Below are 19,537 nucleotides of genomic sequence, written 5' to 3'. Positions count from 1 at the left end.
CAGGTGCTAAAGTGCATCTGACCACTTTACTCCAGACTGCTGCATTGGGTCTCTTTAAAGTGCTACAAGGAACATTCTTTCCTTCCTGCTTGCCAGCAACCTGATGCCTCTGGATTAAGGCAAGATCTTTTGCTAACATCTGCTAAGTAGGCTGGTGTTTAACTGCTGAAGTACTCCTTTCACAAGCTCTTCATAACTGGTGGTAGTGGGGAGAGGGAAGATGACAAATCTGTTTGTAATCCTTGTAAAGGGGAGGCTTTATAAATATGCCATTTCTGCTCATGGAAGACATGATTCCGGTTTCTGGTTTTCATTTAATTCAGGCAACAAAATATTGAAGAGAACATGACAATAGCTATGGAAGAGGCCCCAGAGAGCTTTGGCCAGGTGGTGATGCTCTATATTAACTGCAAAGTCAATGGACATCCAGTGAAAGCCTTTGTTGACTCAGGTGATTCTCCCCCCAGTCTCCCCATTTTAAATCTCTTTACGCTCTTTCTGCTCTCCCTGCTCCCCCTTCTCCAGAAAATAGTAAACCCCACAATAAGTCAATTTATAACATTCCCTTTCCACATTAAAGAATTGTTACGAGATTTAAAAGGATCTAATTAAAATCTGAATGTACTTTCTGTCATTATTCAACCTAATTAAAAATATTTGCGATGTGTGTTGTGGTTAAAACATGACCAGGAATCAGAATTCCTGGGTTCTAATCTTGCCTTTGCCGCTGGCCAGCTGTGTAACCTTGGACAAGTCACTCTTCCTATGTGCCTCAGTTTCCCTAACTATAAAACTGAGATTTCCTTTCCTTTATAACATAACACTTTTCATCTGTAGATCTCAGTGTAAGTATTCAGCTTTATTATAACTCCATAGCCATAACAGTCTTCAGGTGACAGTGGGTGGCCTTTGTGTATACACACAGAGCCATGGTATAATCAAATGCCTTTATGCCATAATGTAATTCCCTGCCTGCTACTGAGTCTTAGATTAAAATTCCTGTACTGGAGGAGATCAAAATTTTTAAACTACCCCTTGGTTGTTTTTAAATATTGCTAACTCCTCTTGTCTCTGGTAGGTGCCCAAATGACCATTATGAGCCAAGCTTGTGCTGAAAGGTGTAACATAATGAGACTGGTGGACCGGCGCTGGGCAGGCATTGCGAAGGGAGTGGGCACACAGAAAATCATTGGCAGAGTGCACCTAGGTAAGTAGCGGTACAACAGGATAACGTTACCTGTAACGGCTGCGGCTCTGCTTGGCGCCAAAGAGTGTCTGCTTTGATACTGTTAACCAGGGGTCTCAAACTCAAATGACCATGAGGGCCACATGAGGATGAGTACATTGGCTCGAGGGCTGCATTACTGACACCTCCCCCCAGCTGCCCTCAGCCCCGCCCCCACTCCGCCCCTTCCCTGCCCCCATTCCAACCCCTTCCCCAAAATCCCCACCCCAACTCCGCCTCCTCCCTGGCCCCAGGGGGTGCAGGAGGGATGAGGGGTGCGGCGGGGGTTGGGGTGCAGGAGGGGTGTGGCAGGGGGCTTGGCAGGGGGTTGGGGTGCAGGAGGGGGTTCAGTGCAGGGTGCGGCAGGCGGCTTGGAAGGGGGTTGGGGTGCAGGAGAGGTGCAGGGTGCAACAGGGGGCTCAGGGCAGGGGGTCAGGATGCAGGGTATGGCAAGGGGTCGGGGTGCAGCAAAGGCTCAGGGCAGGGGGTTGGGGTGCAGCAGGGGGTTCGGTGCGGCAGGTGGCTCAGGGAAGGGTTGGGGTGCAGGAGGGGTGCGGGGTGCAGGAGGGGTGTGGGATGCAGCAGGGGGGTTCAGGGCAGAGGGTTGGGGTGCAGGAGGGGTGTCGCAGGGGGTCTCGGGGTGCAGGGTACGGCAAGGGGCTCAGGGCAGGAGGTTCGACTGCAGGAGAGGTTCGGGGGGCGGGCTTTGGCCTGGCGCGCACCGGGGGCAGGGCAGGCTCCCTGCCTGCCTGCCCTGCCCCCGAGCCACTCCGGGAACATGGGGGAGCAGGGGCACAGGGGGGTGTGTGTTGCTGTTGCTTCAGGCACTGCCCCCATTGGCCGGGAACTGTGGCCAATGGGAGTTGCTGGGGGGGCAGAGCCTGAAGCAACATCGGCACACACACACACCCCTGTGCCTCTCCTTCCCCAGGTTCCATCCGCTTCCCGGAGCGGCGCAGGAGGAGGGCAGGCAGGCAGGGAGCCTGCCCTGCCCCCGGTGCGCGTCAGGCCGGAGCTGCTCTAGGTAAACGCTGAGGGAGGGTGGGGGACTGTGAGGAGCTCGCGGGCCACAGAAAATAACCTCGCGGGCCGTGTGTTTGAGACCCCTGCTGTAAACTTTGGGAACTGCTATAGAGTGGGTGAGCTTAATGTGATCTTGATAAATTCTTACACCAGAGACACAATAACCAGGACTCCATCATGTTTAATGTTTTCATACAGTGATCCTAACACTTTAATTCCGGTAGGTCTAGAGCCCCCATACAAATACTGAGGAAACCTTGATTCCTGGTGCTAACGGGTTATAAATAGCTTTATTCTTTGGTATGGGGGATCAGGATGGGGGTAATGGGCAGTGTGAATTGTTCAGGGCAGAATTCCAGTGCAGCTGAGTGTCTCTCTTTCCGCAGTGAGGAGAGCACTTCAAGATATCCGTGTTCTTGCATAGGTTTGTCTGAAGAAAATGCCATACAAGGAAATATTCTCTTTATTCCTTAAGACGTTGACTGTGAATTAAAGCACCAAAAACAAAATTCCACACCCTGAGCAGCTACATGCAGCTTCTTTAGCTCTAGCTTGAGGGGTTAGTTGATCAGTTCCTACTGCAATGCAGATCCAGTCAGCTTTTAAAATAAAAGGGGGGGGGGAATAATTAGCCCCTGGGGGCTAGAAACTCACAATAATCACCAGGGCTGGCTCAGAGTAGACTTTTCCACAGCCAAGTCTATGTGCATTGTGCTCTGATTCCATAACCTACCCACGGAGACTTGATAAGCTTTCTCTTGGATAGAGAGATACGTACAGTAGAATCCTCCTGCTGCAGTGCTTGAGCACTTCTAGAGGCTGGAGGGCAGGTAACAGGGTGTTTTCTGTGTGCTTCAGCTCAGGTTCAGATTGAAGGGGATTTTCTGCCGTGTTCTTTCTCTATCCTCGAAGAACAACCCATGGATATGCTTCTAGGACTGGATATGCTTAAGAGACATCAGGTAATGGAATCCATTGGTGCTTGTTTCGCAAACGATCCTTGGCTCTTCCGTGAGTCCTTCAATGTAAAATTGTTATCATCCTTATGAATTTTTTAGGGATTAAAAAAAACTCTGACGAGATATGTCAAGATGGTTTTCCCGTAGATTATGGGGGAAGCACTTATACCTTATAGGTTGTAAGTACTTCGTATCTTGTCCCAGCTTAAAGGTCTTTGCTCTGAACTCTTGGTGCCTGAAAAGGTCTATACATTAGCCATTTAGAAGAAAGACTCTGGGAAGCCGTAATTATAGTAGGGCTGAAGAGCAGAAGGACCATAATTATTCAAGAGCTGGCTAATAGGAGAAGCTGTAAGAAGCCACTTGGCACATTGAAGTTATTTCTACCCAGCATTTGTTTTTAGCTCTACCAGTTGTTAGCACCTTCTTGACCCTGCATCCAGTGCATGTAACTTTGCACTGTGTTAACCCCTTGATGTTTGGAAGGGACATTTTTCTAGTGCATTGTTTAATGTGTCACTAATTTATGTATTCTGGTCCTGTTTTATGACTGACGGTCACCAAGACATCCTTTGCATGTGTCCTCTTTTCCCAGTGTTCCATTGATCTCAAAAAGAATGTACTAGTGATTGGTACCACGGGATCTCAGACAACTTTCCTTCCAGAAGGGGAGCTCCCAGAGTGTGCAAGACTGGCATATGGGCCAGGGCGGGAGGACATGCGGCCGGAGGAGATTGCAGACCAAGAACTGGCAGAAGCTCTACAGAAATCTGTAGAGGAAGCAGGTACCACAAGGAGCCAAATCAGAGTAACAATCCGCAGAGTGCTATCAGTGACATGTCAGCTCTGTGTCCTGTACTAGAAAGCTCCTCCCTTTTCTCAGCTGTTCTAGTGCATCTTACTGAATGTAATGCCAGTGATGAGCAGGGGGACTTCACCCTCTCTTGCAGAGCCTCCTGATTGCTGCACTCTTTTCCTTGGGAGATCTCGATCAGATCTCTCTTCGTGAACAATACAGGCCGATGGGTTGCTGTGCCATTTTAACTTGGTCTTTCTTTGTGGTTGACTAGTAGCTCTCCCATTCCTCCCTGCCTCCATAGTCCATTCATCTTGTTGTTTTTAATGTACAGCAAGGGAACAATTTCAGTTAAGTGATATTTTAGCCATTTTAATGGGGGGAGGTCTAGAGAGGGGCTTTGTGGCAACAGCCACGAGCCATGCTCTAATCCCCACAGTCTATACAAATGCTAAAGGAAAATTGTAGTGAGCAGTTACAGAAATGGTCAATTGATATTTATTTTCTCTGTAGCTACATAAATATATGAATTTTCTAAACTGTTTTTAGAAATACCTATGCTGCTTCAGTTTCTCTTTGGTGAATAGTGACGGTATCTCAGAGCTGAAATACTACTTTACTCTGCAGCTCTGAAAATCTGATTTCCTATTTATTCAAATGAGGAGTTACATTTACTGTATCCTAACCTACATCTTCGGTGTTAAAGGTGACCTGCAAAGGGGAAAAATAATGAGCTTGTGCCCCTTCTTTTACTGCTTACAACATAAGAGAGGCTGTAAAGGACTGCAGATTCCAGTCCTGGGCTGGAAGGCCATGATGACTGGAGAACTAGTGAAATGGGGCTTGTCTGCACTGCAGATGCTCTATAGCATCAGAGCTGGGATGCTGCAGCTGTCACTGTAGCGTAGACACTTGGTGGTGATGGAGCAAGTGTTCCTGTTGCTGCATCTAATCCTCCCCCTTGGGAGGCAGTAGCTAGGTCAATGGAAGAATTCTTCTGTCAATCTAGTGGTGTCTGTACTGGGGCTTAAGTCAGCTTATAAGAACAGCCAGACTGGGTCAGACCAATGGTCCATCTAGCCCAGTATCCTGTCTTCCTACAGTGGCCAATGCCAGATGCTTCAAAGGGAATGAACAGAACAGGGCAATTATCAAGTGATCCATCTCCTGTTATCTAGCCCCAGCATCTGGCAGTCAGGCTTAGGGACATCCAGAGCATGGGGTTGTGTCCTGACCGTGTTAACCAATAGCCATTGCTGGACCTATGCTCCATGAACTTATCTTACGCTTTTTTGAACCCAGTTATAGTTTTGGTCTTCACAACATCCCCTGGCAACAAGATGACTGGGCACAGTGTGAAGAAGTACTTCCTTTTGTTTATTTTTAAACCTGCTGCTTAGTAATTTCATTGGGGGACCCCTCGTTCTTATGTTATGTGAAATCCCTTTTCCAAGCTGAACAGTCCCAGTCTGTTTAATCTCTTCTCAGATGGAAGCTGTTTCATACCCTTAATCATTTTTGTTGCCCTTCTCTGTACCTCTTTCCTTTTTTTAAGATGGGGCAACCAGGATTGCACACAGTATTCAAGGTGTGGGCGTACCATGGATTTATATAGTGGCATTATGATACTTACTGCCTTATTATCTATCCCTTTCTTAATGGTTCCTAACAGTCTGTTAAGCTTTTTTGACTGCCACTGCATACTGAGCAGATGTTTTCGAGCTATCCATAATGATTCCAAGATCTTTCTTGAGTGATAACAGCTAATTTTTAGACCCCATAAACTATGGTTCTTGGGGCAGGGAAGGGCAGGTAGTGAGTTTTTCACACCCCAGAGTGATGTAGCTAGGTCAACATAAGTTTTAGGTATAGATCTGGCCATGGTGATGGCCTAAAAGCAGAAGAATGAGCAGTTAGCCAGGCTGTTTGAAACGTTGTGGTTCTGTTTTTGTTAATGCATCTTTGACTTCAATGAGACATGGTTTGAGTGAAAAAACTTTAAGGATTCAACGTTCTCGCTCCAGTCAATTAAGGTGTTAATAGCTCAAAATATGCATCTCTTAGACCTCCCAGTGATCAAAATCAGGAAAGGCCAAATTTTGCAATCCTGATACTTCAAAGGTGTTAAAGGAAAAAACCTTCCAGTCCTTTATCCATGATTGAGATTGAAAAATGAATTTGTGCTTTTTAAAAAAAAAAAAAAAAAACTTTTGCAGGTCAACCTTAAAGTAATGGTTTTATTTGATTTTTAATTAGTTTCTTTCTTGAAGACACACTTTAATTTTTAGAGATTTGCTGTTTGAGTGGAGATGCAGTGGCAAGAATTCCTTTTATATTCCGTTAGTTTTCTTTTAGCTAAACCCTCCGCTTTTCCTCTAACTACACAGTCATGCTCTAAGGAGTAAGTAATGACTTGTTTTCAAAACTAGGTCTTTTGTATTAAGGGGCAGCGCAGGGCTGTTGGCATGTGCCCTGTGGATCACTTCATCTTTTAAGGAAAATCTACTTTAAAATTGTGCATACAAGAAATATCTTTAGAGTAAGGCCTGTATCATGAATTGTGAGGTTCAGTACATCAACACAGGAAATAGTTTACTACATCCTTGAATGGTTAAGTCAAATCTAAGTCTTTATTGTCTTGAAGACCTGATCTACACCTTAAAAGTTAGGTTGGCATAGCTACTCAGTTCCGGGGTGTGAAAAAATCAGACACCTGAGTGCTGTAGTTTTACTGACCTACCTCCCTGCAGTGTAGATACAGTTAGGTCAATAGAAGAATTCTTCTCTTGACTTAGCTGCCACCGTTCTGGGAGGTGGATTACCTACATCGATGGAAAAACTCCTCCTATCACTGTAGGAAGCATCTACGCTAAGGAGATATAGTGGTATAGCTGCAGCCCTGTAGCTGTGCCACAGTAGCCCCTGTAGTGCAGACATGCCCTTAGTTTACAGACAGGTAGAGAGAGGCATAAATCATAACCTGGATCCAGCCTTGCCATCACCAAACCCTGGCAAACTCTAGAGCCAGACTTGGTGTCTCAGGGTACGTCTATACTTACCCGCTGGTTCGGCGGCAAGCAATCTATCTTCTGGGATCGATTTATCGCGTCTTGTCTAGACGTGATAAATCGATCCCAGAAGTGCTCGCCATCGACGCCGGTAATCCTGCTCAGCGCGAGGAGTAGGCGGAGTCGACGGGGGAGCCTGCCTGCCGCGTGTGGTCCCGCGCTAAGTACCTTTAAGTTCGAACTAAGATACTTCGACTTCAGCTACGTTATTCACGTAGCTGAAGTTGCGTATCTTAGTTCGAACTGGGGGCTTAGTGTGGACCAGCCCTTAGGTTCATCTCATTACCTTCAACAGGAAATGTAAAATAATATTAGTAGGGCTGTCAAGCAATTAAAAAAAATTAATCATGATTAATTGTATTAAAAATATAAGCACGCTGTTAATAATAGAATACCATTTATTTAAATATTTTTGGATGTTTTCTACATTTTCAAATATATTGATTTCAATTACAACACAGAATGCAAAGTGTACAGTGCTCACTTTATATTTATTTTTATTACAAATATGTGCACTGTAAAAAACAAAATAGTATTTTTCAATTCACCTAATACAAACACTATAGTGCAATCTCTTTATCATGAAAGTTGAATTTACAAATGTAGAATTATGTACAACAAATAACTGCATTCAAAAATAAAACAATGTAAAACTTTAGAGCCTACAGGTCCACTCAGTCCTACTTCTTGTTCAGCCAATCACTCAGACAAACAAATTTGGTTACAATTTGCAGGAGATAATGCTGCCCGCTTCTTGTTTACAGTGTCACCTGGAAGGGAGAACAGGTGTTCTCATGGCAGTGTTGTAGCCGGCATTGCAAAATATATACGTTCCAGATGCACTAAAGAGTCATATGTCCTTTCATGCTTCAACCACCATTCCAGAGGACATGCATCCATGCTGATGACGGGTTCTGCTCAATAACAATCCAAAGCAGAGCGGACCAACGCATGTTCATTTTCATCATCTGAGTCAGGTGCCATCAGCAGAAGGTTGATTTTCTTATTTGGTGGTTTGGGTTCTGTAGTTTTCACATTGGAGTGTTGTTCTTTTAAGCATTCTCCAAACCTCTTCCCTCTCAGATTTTGGATGGTACTTCAGATTCTTAAACCTTGGGTCGAGTGCTGTAGCTATTTTTAGAAATCTCACATTGGTATCTTCTTTGCGTTTTGTCATCTGCTGTGAAAGTGTTCTTAAAACGAACATGTGCTGGGTCATCATCTAAGACTGCTGTAACATGAAATATATGGCAGAATGCGGGTAAAGCAGAACAGGAGACCTACAGTTCTCCCCCAGGGATTTGAGTCACAAATTTAATTAATGCATTATTTTTTTAACGAGCGTCATCAGCATGGAAGCATGTTCTCTGGAATGGTGGCCGAAGCATGAAAGGGCATACGAATGTTTAACATATCTGGCTTGTAAATACCTTGCAACGCGGGCTACAACAGTGCCGTGCGAACACCTGTTCTCACTTTCAGGTGACGTAAATAAGAAGCAGGCAGCAGTATCTTCCATAAATGTAAACAAACTTGTTTGTCTTAGCGATTGGCTGAGCAAGAAGTAGGACTGAGTGAACTTGTAGGCGCTAAAGTTTTACATAGTTTTGTTTTTGAGTGCAGTTATATAACCAAAAAAATCTACATTTGTAAGTTACACTTTCATGATAAAGAGATTGCATTACAGTACTTGTATGAAGTGAATTGAAAAATACTATTCCTTTTATCATTTTTACAGTAAAAATATTTGTAATAAAAAAGTGAGTACTGTACACTTTGTATTCTGTTGCAATATAAATCGATATATTTGAAAATATAGAAAAACATCCAAAAATATTTAATGCCAATTGCTATTCTATTGTTTAACAGTGCGATTAATTGCAATTAATTTTTTGTGTTAATCGCGTGAGTTAACTGTGATTAATCAAGAGCCCTAAATATTAGTTTTTCTCCCATTAAAATGTTTGATAGGTAAAACCAAGGTTGGTTTTCCAAAGCCTCATCAGTCAGATTGTGACTTTGCAAAACCAAAGGTTCATTTTTCTCTGACCCTCAAAACTGAGGACAATCAACCTGAAAAGTTTGAGGTTTTAAAATTATGCTGTTAGAGTCGAGTGCAAAAAAGTTGCAATAACTTATTATCAAAAGCATTTTTGTGCTAATATCATTAAAAATGCTCAACTTTTCGTTCATTTGCCAACAGTCTCACCTGGGGGTTAAGACCAAACACATAACGTTTCAGCTCTGAAGGAAGCTGAGTGATTTAACAGAGGGATTTAAAATAGAACAGATCATCTCTAGTTGTTCTGTAGCACTTGTGGAACACTTTGACATACATGTATAAAATGAAGTAAGGTAGGTTTTGTTTTGAGTGATTTTACTGAGTCTTAGACATGTGACAAACCTCACGTTTGTGGGCAATTGTTAGCTGTATATTGAGTTGTCAGAATATTAACTCTTGTACCATCCTCCTCCTTTCCAAAATATTAGCTGCTTGCAGATGGCACCAAGAAAACCAAGAGAGAGAAAGAGAGAGAGGATATAGTTCAGCCCTAAAAGACTCCTCTTCCTGCAGGACCTCCTGTGCACTTTTATAGTGGTTTGAATTTTGACTCCTTTTTGGTTCATGATGCGCTAGATATCGCATTGTACATCATTAGATCAGTAAAGTTCCCATTTGAATATACCTGAATTAGTCCTGAGCCTTATTCGACCCTTTCAGACCCACCTCAGAGGGGCTCGGAGTTTGGAGTTAGATGCCAGTGTCATCCTGGTATTAGTCCTGCAGAGACCATATCAATGTATTCATTACTGTGAAGTACCAGATTCTCTACGTGAACTCCATTTCTGTTCAAGGATTTGTACTCTTCCAACAATGCGCAATGCTTTCTCCCCCGTTGGATTCCGATGGTGCCAACTCCCTGTAATTAATGAGATTTTTAGGATACTGACAGCAAAACTACCACAAAACCTAGCAATAGCAGTGGTTCTCAAACTTCTTTGATCGCGCCCCCCCCCCTTCTTTGTGTCTGTAGTCGCTTATGCAAATCTCCTACCCCCCAAGTACATATACTCTGAAGGCAGAGCAGAAAGCAGCAGCGGCTGCTGGCTGGGCGCCCAGCTCTGAAGCCAGTGCTGCGCCAGCAGCAGTGCAGAAGTAAGGGTGGCAATGTGAAAAGTGATATTTGTCAATATCACTTGTCACAGGAGACTTGGTGCCCATTGCCACCCTTACTTCTGCGCTGCTGCTGCCGCCTCGGGGCTGACAGCTGGAGCCCCCCATCACCACCTGTTGAGGTTTTGGGGGGTGGGGAGGAGGAGAGCCCAAGCCTGGGTGGCAGTACTCCAGCTGTCAGCCCCGGGGCGGCGGGACTCCAGCCGTCCCCTTTATCCCATTCCCCACCTCCCGGTGTGCACGGCCCTTCTGCACGAGCCCAGCAGCCCGGGGCTGACAGCCAGAGCTCTTTTTAAAAACAAAAACAAAACGCACATCTCATGCCTCCCTTGACACATTCCCGTGCCTCCCTTGGGAGACCCTTCCCATAATTTGAGCACCACTGGTATAGAGAAGTAATCTACCCCTTTATATAGCTGTACTTGCATCTAGAATGCCTATGTATACAGGCAGTCCCATCATGTCTATTGCCCTTACTCTTTCCAGGACAGGAAAACCCTATCAAATATGGTGCGTTTTATCTGGAGACAAGTACTTTCCCATTAATTGTATTGATTTCCTTGACCGTGTTAAAAAACAAATCCTTCTGCAGATTCTGCCATGTCTTTGGTCCTTGATAGACCATGTTCAGGTGTCTGGCAGGACACCAGCTACTTCTGTTGTCTAAATGGATACAATTCCCTGATGTATCTGACTGATTAGACCCTTATTACAGATTCCCTGTCAACAAAATCACCTTCCACTGCACCAGGGGACAACCCTGTCCCACTTCCCCTTCCAAAGAATCGGGCTGTGCAGATGGGGGTCTAAGTATAGTGTTGGAGACACACAAATCCCAGTCTTGTTTTTCACTAACATTCTGTTGCACAGGCCTCACTGCTCACCCTGCGAAAGACTGTGACAATGTGAAAGGCTGGAGGATTTACAGAAATGTTTTCTGTTAAAATCACAACTTGACAAAATTGTTGCTATAGTTACATTAAGACCAGCTGTGCAACCAGTAGAACAGGAGTGGCCCAATGTATCCTCTTGAGACTCCACATCCCAGCTTGATCTAAATGGAAAATAATGGAAACAGGTATTCGAGGAGACCAAACCAGACTTCTTACAAGACAGGCATAAACTTTCAAGCTAATCCCAGGGGCACATGTGAGCATGTTTAGTCAGCAGAACTCAATCCAATTATCTATTTAAAAAGAGGAAGACTTTTTGAAGATTTAAATGAAGGAAAGCAATTCAGTGTGTCTTAATTACCTCAGTTGTCCTGCTGGTCCTGTTAAAGGCCACTGAGTTTTGGAACCTGTGCACAGGGAGAGACAGATGACGACAAACCAGGCAGCGCAGCTCGAAGTTTTGGATAGCTGGTTGGAAATAGGAAACTTGGACAGAGAGATTCTAGTGTAGGGACACTCACTGTCACACTGAAGGTCATGCTGGAAATTTGACAAGAGCCTGAGAGCTGATACGTTTACCCAGAATCTTAGCAAAAATAAATGAATGCAACTTTAACTTGTTGGTAATACATCTTTCTTGATAAATAGAAATTGTTATCTGAGGTTACTAATAACCAAATCCACAGCTGATCAAACACATCCTCCCCTCTGCATGAAGATGGCTGCTGTTAGTCATGTTTCACCCTTGGCTACATCTGTTCAGTCCCTGTGGTGTTCTGAAAAAGTATTGCTGTCTGAGACTGAGCACTTCTCTGGTGCCTTTCACCCAAGGATCTTAAATCTTATAACCTTCAGGCCACACTCCCATTGTGAGGCTGGTGGTATCCCCATATGTAAAATGCGGATACAGGTACATAATGGGTAAGTGATGTACCCAGGGGCACAGAGGAAGTTGCTGGCAGCAGAATCCAGGAACTGTTGCGCTGTCCCCAGCTCCAGCTTCTCTGAAATGTGCCTGCTGTGTATTTTCAGCAGTGCACAGCGAGCGAGCATGCCGTTAAACATGCCTTGTGCTGTGTATTTGTATTGAATACGTAGCTTCTCCTGCACGCCGTACTGATCAAATGATAGTACAGTAAAATCCTTAACTTGATTGAAGAACAGTTCCTTTCTGACTCAACATGGCAAAGTGCCCAAACACTCTTATATCGGAATGGCCAGCCGAACTTCTGGAAGGCAAGTTGACCACAAGGAGCTCCCCGTTCAGAACCGTATATTTGAAGAAGCTGGGGGAGGGGAGAGAGAGAGCGGTCACAAGACTATAACCATGCATGTTGTGTGCTTTGAATTGCTAACACAAGTTTGGTGTGTTGTGTTTCCTAATCCAAACAGAACATCAGAAGCCTTGATGCATGTAGTGTGTGTGTACTGCAGCTGGAGTGGGCCACAGACCAGGTATTTATAGCTACCCATTTATGAGCTTTCACTACAACTTTCACACTGCCAGCAGCAGGGCTAACCTTGCTTTAAACAGTATTATGGAGAAACCTATGGGATGTGAAATTGACCGCTCGTTCCTTTCAGAGGATGAAAACATTCCACCTCCTTTATCTAAATGTAACAAACCTATAGTGTGTTTTTTTCTCATGTAAGCATTTGTTTAAACCATTTGTTCATGGAAAGGAGGGGCTAATAGTTGTATGAGCTTTCCTGCACTACTTTCCTAATGCACCTTGTTTCTTACCCACAGCACCTATGGTGCATAAACCTGAAACTCTTGAGCAGAGATGGCTAGTCACATTGAACTGCGTGGTTACTTTGCAGTGTACACAAACAAGAACTAGAAGGACACCATCACACTGATATTTACTTGTGTCCTCAGCTAAGATTCAAACACAGGTCATATCTGTATTCATTTTGGATTTTTAAAGCAAGAAATTAATTGGTGTTGACAGCAAGTCAGGTTACCAATATACAACCGTTGGCCACTGGTTGGTTGGGCTTTATCTGACAACAGATATAAAGACATAAATAATATAAAGAAACCTGGTTAACTGTCTGGTTATGTTAAGCTTCCTAACTGAAAGGCTACAACTTCGGCTTGTAATGGCTGCGTGTGCGGAGTTTAACAAACAAGCCGTGACCATGTTATAGCAATTGATCATTTTATTTTTTTAAAGATGCTAGCAGTACTGACGCCCCGTGGGTTACGCAAACCCAACTTACGCAAATCCACACTTACTGAAAAAGTTCCGTAAGCTAGAAATAGGTTGGGGGGGGGAGGGGGTTTGCATAATGCTCGGGTATACATTATCGACTTACGCAAAATTTGAGCTACGCAAGGCGTTCCGAAACGAAACGCTTGCGTAAGTCGGGGAGCGTCTGTACCTAAACACTTGCAGTAAGTTTATTATGCAAAGCTGTCTGATTATTTTGAAGTGTCTTGGGCACAACTAGATCATATGCATACTACTTTATTACACCTTGAAAACTTACACTCCCTTGGGAGAAGGTTGTTGTTCAGCATGATGCATTTGAATTGCATGATTAAATGCTAAATCTCTTTTGTATTACTATGTGGCCTTTCTGTACTGATGCAAGTGTTTCTCAGAGGCCCTTTTGGGTTCTGTAATTAAAAAGCTTTACAGGTTGCTTATTTTATCACTATGAAAATAGATGTTTTGAACTCATTAACTTTGCTCAGAGGTGAACCTGTCTCTTCCCATTATGGCAGACATCAGTAGCATGAAACAGAAAATAAATGTTAAGTGAATGAAGACGGAAGCTGTCAAGTAATTTAGATCCACAATTTTTCTACTCTAAAATTGTTATAATCTGATGGTAAATGTTTTCTGAACTCTAAATATCTTGCTTTTTATCCACCACTCTGAGAAATTAAAACAAATAATAAACAGTGGCTTTCTATTACTCTGTGGCATTTCTCTTTGCTGTTGTTCTCACATCTTTGCTGATATCCAGACAAAGAAAGGATCCTCTTGTTTCTTATGAAGCACAACAAGGCTAGGGGAAGGGAGCAGGTATTACCAAATAGAAAAGGATAAACTTCTATGGAAGTTGCTTTTAAACTTCAACAAATAGCTATACAAGCTAACACCATGCGCACACACACACTCTGAACATTTATCCTGTTAGAGGGGCTGTATGTAATATTTGGTGGGAGGCATGGAAGCGAAGTTGGGATCTTAACTTTTTAAATTTAGCATGTTTTTGCTCTGAAAAGTGACTCTGTATGTGGAATCATAGGATTTTCTGTTTGTTTGTTTTTTCTCAATGACTTCAGATTATACTCGGTGGCTTTACTAGTTAAAATGTCTCTTCTAATTGTGAGTGTAGCAAACACCCTGAGATCTGAAAGTCAACCTGGTTTCATCCAATCTCTCTCATACTCACCCGTAATAACGTATCTGCCCTTGTAATTTAATTACCAAATTTGCATTTATTCAAAGAGCTCTGGAAGGGCAGTTACATCTGATCTAGTCACAGTACATTCATGAGAAAGTGACACTTCAGGTGTAGTTACCAAACTGAAATGGCATACCAAACTGATATACAAAATGTATTCTGAAATTGTTATATTGCGTAAAAATGTAATAGCTCTTATAATCCTAACTACTTCTTTCTCTTTCTATCCATGTATAGAGAATAGTGATAAAGAAACTACCTCACTGGAAATGCCATCTTTACCATCTTCTGATGGATTTAAGAGTCCAGTCCATTCTTCAGGACTAAGTTCCAAGGTCTGTAATCCCACAAATCAATTACTTGATCACTCCGTCTCCGCCCCTGCTTCAATTTGCTCACACAAATCTAGTCTAGCAGAGAGAGATCCTACAGCTGTGAAGTCTTTGGAGTCACCAGCTGAATGTCAGCTAGCTCCAGACCCTCTTCTGTTACAGAATCTTTCTGATTATGCTGCTCGTTCAGCACACAATGACCATGCTATCCAGACTGGAGCAGTAGCCTGTCACAGTCCAACTATACCTTCACAGAACACACTTGAAAAAACAGTCGCCGCTGACCGTCTAATGAAATATAATATTAAAGAACAAGCCCATGGTCTGGAATCTCCTATGGAAGTGACAAGAGAAGGCAGCTTGGCTGACACCACCAGCAAGCATGGGCAGCAGGCAGTTCTAGATGTACCATTGCCTTCAGAACAGCTGGAGCTGAACCAAATGAATGAGTTTCCTTTGGATCTTCAGACATACAAAGAACCAGTGAGTGAACAATGTCTGGATAAACAGAATGAACAAACTGAGCCAGACCATCCTTGTAATGTCAGTGCCCTTGAGTTACCTGCTGTGGGGGAGCAAGGCCTCACGAACATCCAGCCAGAATCACCCATTGACTCTCTTACTGAGAGAAGAAAAAGTGGGCGGGAGAATATAGAGCTTTCGTGTGGGAAAGAAAATATCCCAATGTCAGCATCCCGTGGCTGTACACATACAGAAATCTTCATGGAAACAGATGTAGCTGAGCAGTCTGTCATCACAGTGCATAGCTTGTCAAGCAAACAGAACGCTCAAGCGAAGAATATTGGTGGATCTGTTCTGAACTTAGATTGTTCTTTGATGCAGATGGAGTCATCAAAGCATGACCCCTCTGTGTCTGTATTTTCGAGTAACCCGGTTTCCACTAGTGATTTACTGCAGCCTGAAACCAGCGTTGAAATGACTGCAGTATGTACTGAGTTACCTAATTTATCAGCTGAAAATAGCTCTTCCTCCTCTGACATTCATCAGCTGAACGGTGATACAGCAGCATCCACTGAAGAGCCAAGTTTATCTTTAACAGCAGCGTTGAAGGAGCTTCATGAACTTTTGGTTATAAATAGTAAAGGAGATTCTGTCATTTTTATGTCTGAAGAAGACACAGATCAGCCAGAAACTGTTCTTGAAGAGCAAATGGAATGCAAGGAGCTTTCTGATGATGAACATGCAAGTGTGGGTCCAGAGAGTGGGGATCTAAATAGTTCTTTTCATATGGTGATGCCTGAACATGTGAACCCTGAGGGGCTAGCAGGGGCACCATCTTATGCTATGGGAATAGAAAATGCTAGCATCAAGATTTTAACTAGCAGCCAGTCAACTGTTGAAAAAGATGCTCTAGAGATACAGAAGTCATCAAGTAAGAGTAATTCTGTCATTCTGAGCTCAGTTGCAACATTTGAGCAACTACAGAGGACTGAGCAGGCAGAAATTTTACCTGAATGTTTAGTAAATGACCAAGTTCTAGCCAGTCAGACTTTAGAGCTGAATAGATCACGTTCACCTGAGCTCACGGTGGAGGATGACGTTCCTCGGGAGGCTCAGAGCCTGTTAACAGAAGTGTCTGAAATAAGTGACAGTTCCTCAAATCCTGAAGATCCAAGGCCACCATGTGGACTTGTTGAGCCATTGCTCTGCCCCCCAATCAGCAATCTGGAATTGCGCTCCAGAGGTCCTCCGCTGCCTGTTTTCCCTGCAGCCGACATTAATCAGATTCTGTGCGCTGGCTTTACCATGCGGGAAGCTCTTGAAGCTTTGGAGCAAGCTGGTGGAAATGCAAACCTTGCTCTTCTCTTTTTATTAGCCAAGAATATTGTAGTTCCTACGTGACCATGGAAAAGATGGCCTGGCTGCTCCATCCTCCTTTTAAAGAACGTATCTAAATGATATAGAATAACCTGCAAGCTGAATGTGGTCAGATTTTTAAAAAAAAAAATTTTCAGCCAAAGTAATTTATGATCTCTTCTGTGTGTGTCACGCGTTAAATTTGGGCCTTTTAAAAGAAAAGTCTTGGCATTGTGTAAACACATTAGCTTTGAATTTTCCTTGAGATGGTGCATACTGGAATAAAATTGTTTTTATTTAATTGTATGATTTTAGAATGAGCTCCGATATTATGAATTAAAAAGCAGAAGCCATTGAGGAAACCACCACCCCGTTCAGCAAAAAGCAGATTGTGAAATGAACTGAATGTGCGTGTACGTGCATCCCCAAGGCAGTGCAGAGCATGTGCTGTTATAGGAGAGGCGCACACAAGCTAGGAATTCAGTATGGTACAAACTGAAACGAAGTTTGTTAAATTAAGCTGTTTGGAATTGTACCAGTCATCACTCTCCTGTGCTTTATAATCTGATGCTGATGAAGAATTGTAGCGGCTACTAGAGGTATGTCAGTGCCCACAGGGCTCCGGATCCAAAAAAGTTTTGCAGGGATGTTCAAAGCTTGCACCTTTTTGTGCGTTGATAGCTGATGCCTAGGTTGCCAAAAGGTATTCTGCTATTGGGCCAGCGTGTTAAAGTTTACATAGTTGGGCAGGGGGAGGAGGGAGATAAAATTTGGTGCTACCAAAAATAAGAGACAAGGCAAATGATCTGAAGATATCCTGGTGTTAATCTTTTATTTCATTTCCCCAGTGAAGGGTATTTTACCCCTTTATAGATTTGCCCATATCTTCCTCCACAGAGAAGGGGGTGGGGGGGAAGCCTTCTTAAGCAGATACCTTTTAATTTGTTTTGTTAAACAATTTCATTAATTGCATCTGTTGCTATGGCTCTTTTCTCCTTTTGCCCCAGTCCCCTACAAAGGCATATCCTGTAATTGTTCAGAGAACGAATTCTCTACGCGCTGAGTAGGGACATATAATTTAAAGGGCTGAAGACATTTGCTTTGCACTAGTTTATCTCAATGCTTGGGGGTGATCAACCCCTCAGCCCTTTTTAAAATGAACACTCCAAGGCTATGATCTTCACTGTAGAAATCTTCACTGCAAAAACTCTTTGTGGATCGCAGTGTAGTACCATGTGATAGATGAAGACTCTCCACATAAAGCACCTTGAAGCTAGGGCACTGATCTGGCTTCTGTATTACAACCATTGAAGCCTTTCAGGAGGTTCCCATCAAGAACTGTCTTTTTAGGACCCACAGAGACTGTGCTCAGGAAAGCCTGGTTCCAGGGAATCAGGTGCTTTCCTGGGGATGAACTACTTTCTCCTGTTTTACGGAGGTTCATGACACGATTGAGGAGGGGAAGAGGGAAAAGCGTGATACAAATTGTGAGTAGAAACCTTAAGCCGGTCCCATTTGCAAATCTCTGAAGTGGCTTCACCTAAAATGTAATCTCTGACTTCCTGCTTCAGACAAATAAACTGAAGTCATAAGTCCACAGTGACTGGCGATCCATTTTCTCAACACATTACGTACGTTGGGTTTGTCTGGGGCTCAGAACTTGTCCCTATTTTTTCTTGCTTAGAATATTTGCATATGTGCATTTGGGGGCTTTCAGGGGAGTGATATATAAACCGCATACATTCAATCGGATATATAGACTTGTGCGAGTCCCAGATGGCAGTGAGGGATAACTGGGGTTGGGTTTTTTTGTTTGTTTTTCAGTGTGTAATGTAGTCAAGGACAGCTTTGAGGAGTCCTGTGAATACCCAATAGAGCTTTCACAGGAATTGTGACTATAGAACTGAACCTAGGAAACATCAGATGATTTATTTTAAACCCTGCTCAAGGCTTCTTGAGGAAATACTGGTGTTTCAGGATTTTTACCAAGCACTAAAGCCTTGATAAGCAGGTGGTGGCAGTAAGCACCTTATGAAATATTCTACAATGAGCAGTACCCCTGTGGTAAGCTGTAGTGTCTTGGGTCATTATTGTAGAACTGACTTATAAGTGCCCTTTCTAAAGGGCCTTTGGAAATTAGATGTACTATCCTATCCTACAACATCTCTGGTCAAATGGAACTGCTGTAGGAATTTTTGAGGGAAAGTTCTCGGGCCAGTGTCATACAGGAGGTTAGACCAGATGATCAGAATGGTCCCTTCTGGCCTTGGAATCTATGAAGCTATCCCTATTCGCCTCTGCTTCAGCTCCCTGCAAACACTAGCTAGTAGTAAAGCTCCAAACAGCCAGGCTCTGCTCCTAGGTATGCTCTTGCAGCACCATGGACTTCAGTGGGATCTTCTTGGAGAAGATGCTTGGCTGGTATATGCTGTCATAGCTCAGTTGAAGACACCTGGTGAGGGTCTGCCCTTTTGTGTATATGTAAGATCTGAACTTGCTGCCCTTAGCACACAGTTTGATTTACTGCCTGCTATTTAAAACACCAGATATTAGTCATCCGATGTTACAATACCCGTGTCAGATTTATGTGTTAATTTTTTTTACAAGCAGTTGCTAATAGCTAAATGAAGTATGGCTGCTTTGCACCAGACTGGTTGAAGGTTCTAGTTTTATGGCCATAGTTAGTTACAGATTGCACCTGCACAATTTATGCTAATAAAACGTTAGCGCATCAGCCAGTTGGCTTTGATAGTTTTATTTTTTTCTGTCCTATACTACCGTTTTTAAATTTTCATGTTTTTGAACTCTTCCCGTGCTTTACAGAA

General features: G+C 43.4%; 1 protein-coding gene across 4 annotated transcripts in view; it reads left to right on the top strand.

Annotated features, from left to right (window-relative positions):
* The window catches only part of LOC101937500 (protein DDI1 homolog 2), a 40,459-nt gene extending 23,441 nt beyond the window's left edge, over window positions 1-17,018 (top strand). Inside the window, exons 5-10 of one of the 4 annotated variants that reach the window (XM_065575301.1) lie at window positions 324-451; window positions 1,079-1,207; window positions 3,107-3,210; window positions 3,803-3,992; window positions 12,532-12,594; window positions 14,800-17,018. In XM_065575301.1, the coding sequence (XP_065431373.1) occupies window positions 324-451; window positions 1,079-1,207; window positions 3,107-3,210; window positions 3,803-3,992; window positions 12,532-12,548 (568 nt within the window). In that variant the 3' untranslated portion in view covers window positions 12,549-12,594; window positions 14,800-17,018. Of the gene's footprint in view, window positions 1-323; window positions 452-1,078; window positions 1,208-3,106; window positions 3,211-3,802; window positions 3,993-9,561; window positions 9,758-12,531; window positions 12,595-14,799 lie in introns of those variants that run through there. The other 3 variants (XM_065575299.1, XM_065575300.1, XM_042845703.2) reach the window with 3 other exon arrangements.
* The last annotated feature ends 2,519 nt before the right edge of the window (window positions 17,019-19,537 follow it).

Source organism: Chrysemys picta, chromosome 21 (assembly GCF_011386835.1).
Source record: "Chrysemys picta bellii isolate R12L10 chromosome 21, ASM1138683v2, whole genome shotgun sequence".
Taxonomy (NCBI): domain Eukaryota; kingdom Metazoa; phylum Chordata; order Testudines; family Emydidae; genus Chrysemys; species Chrysemys picta.
This window is presented reverse-complemented; position numbering and strand designations above follow the sequence as displayed.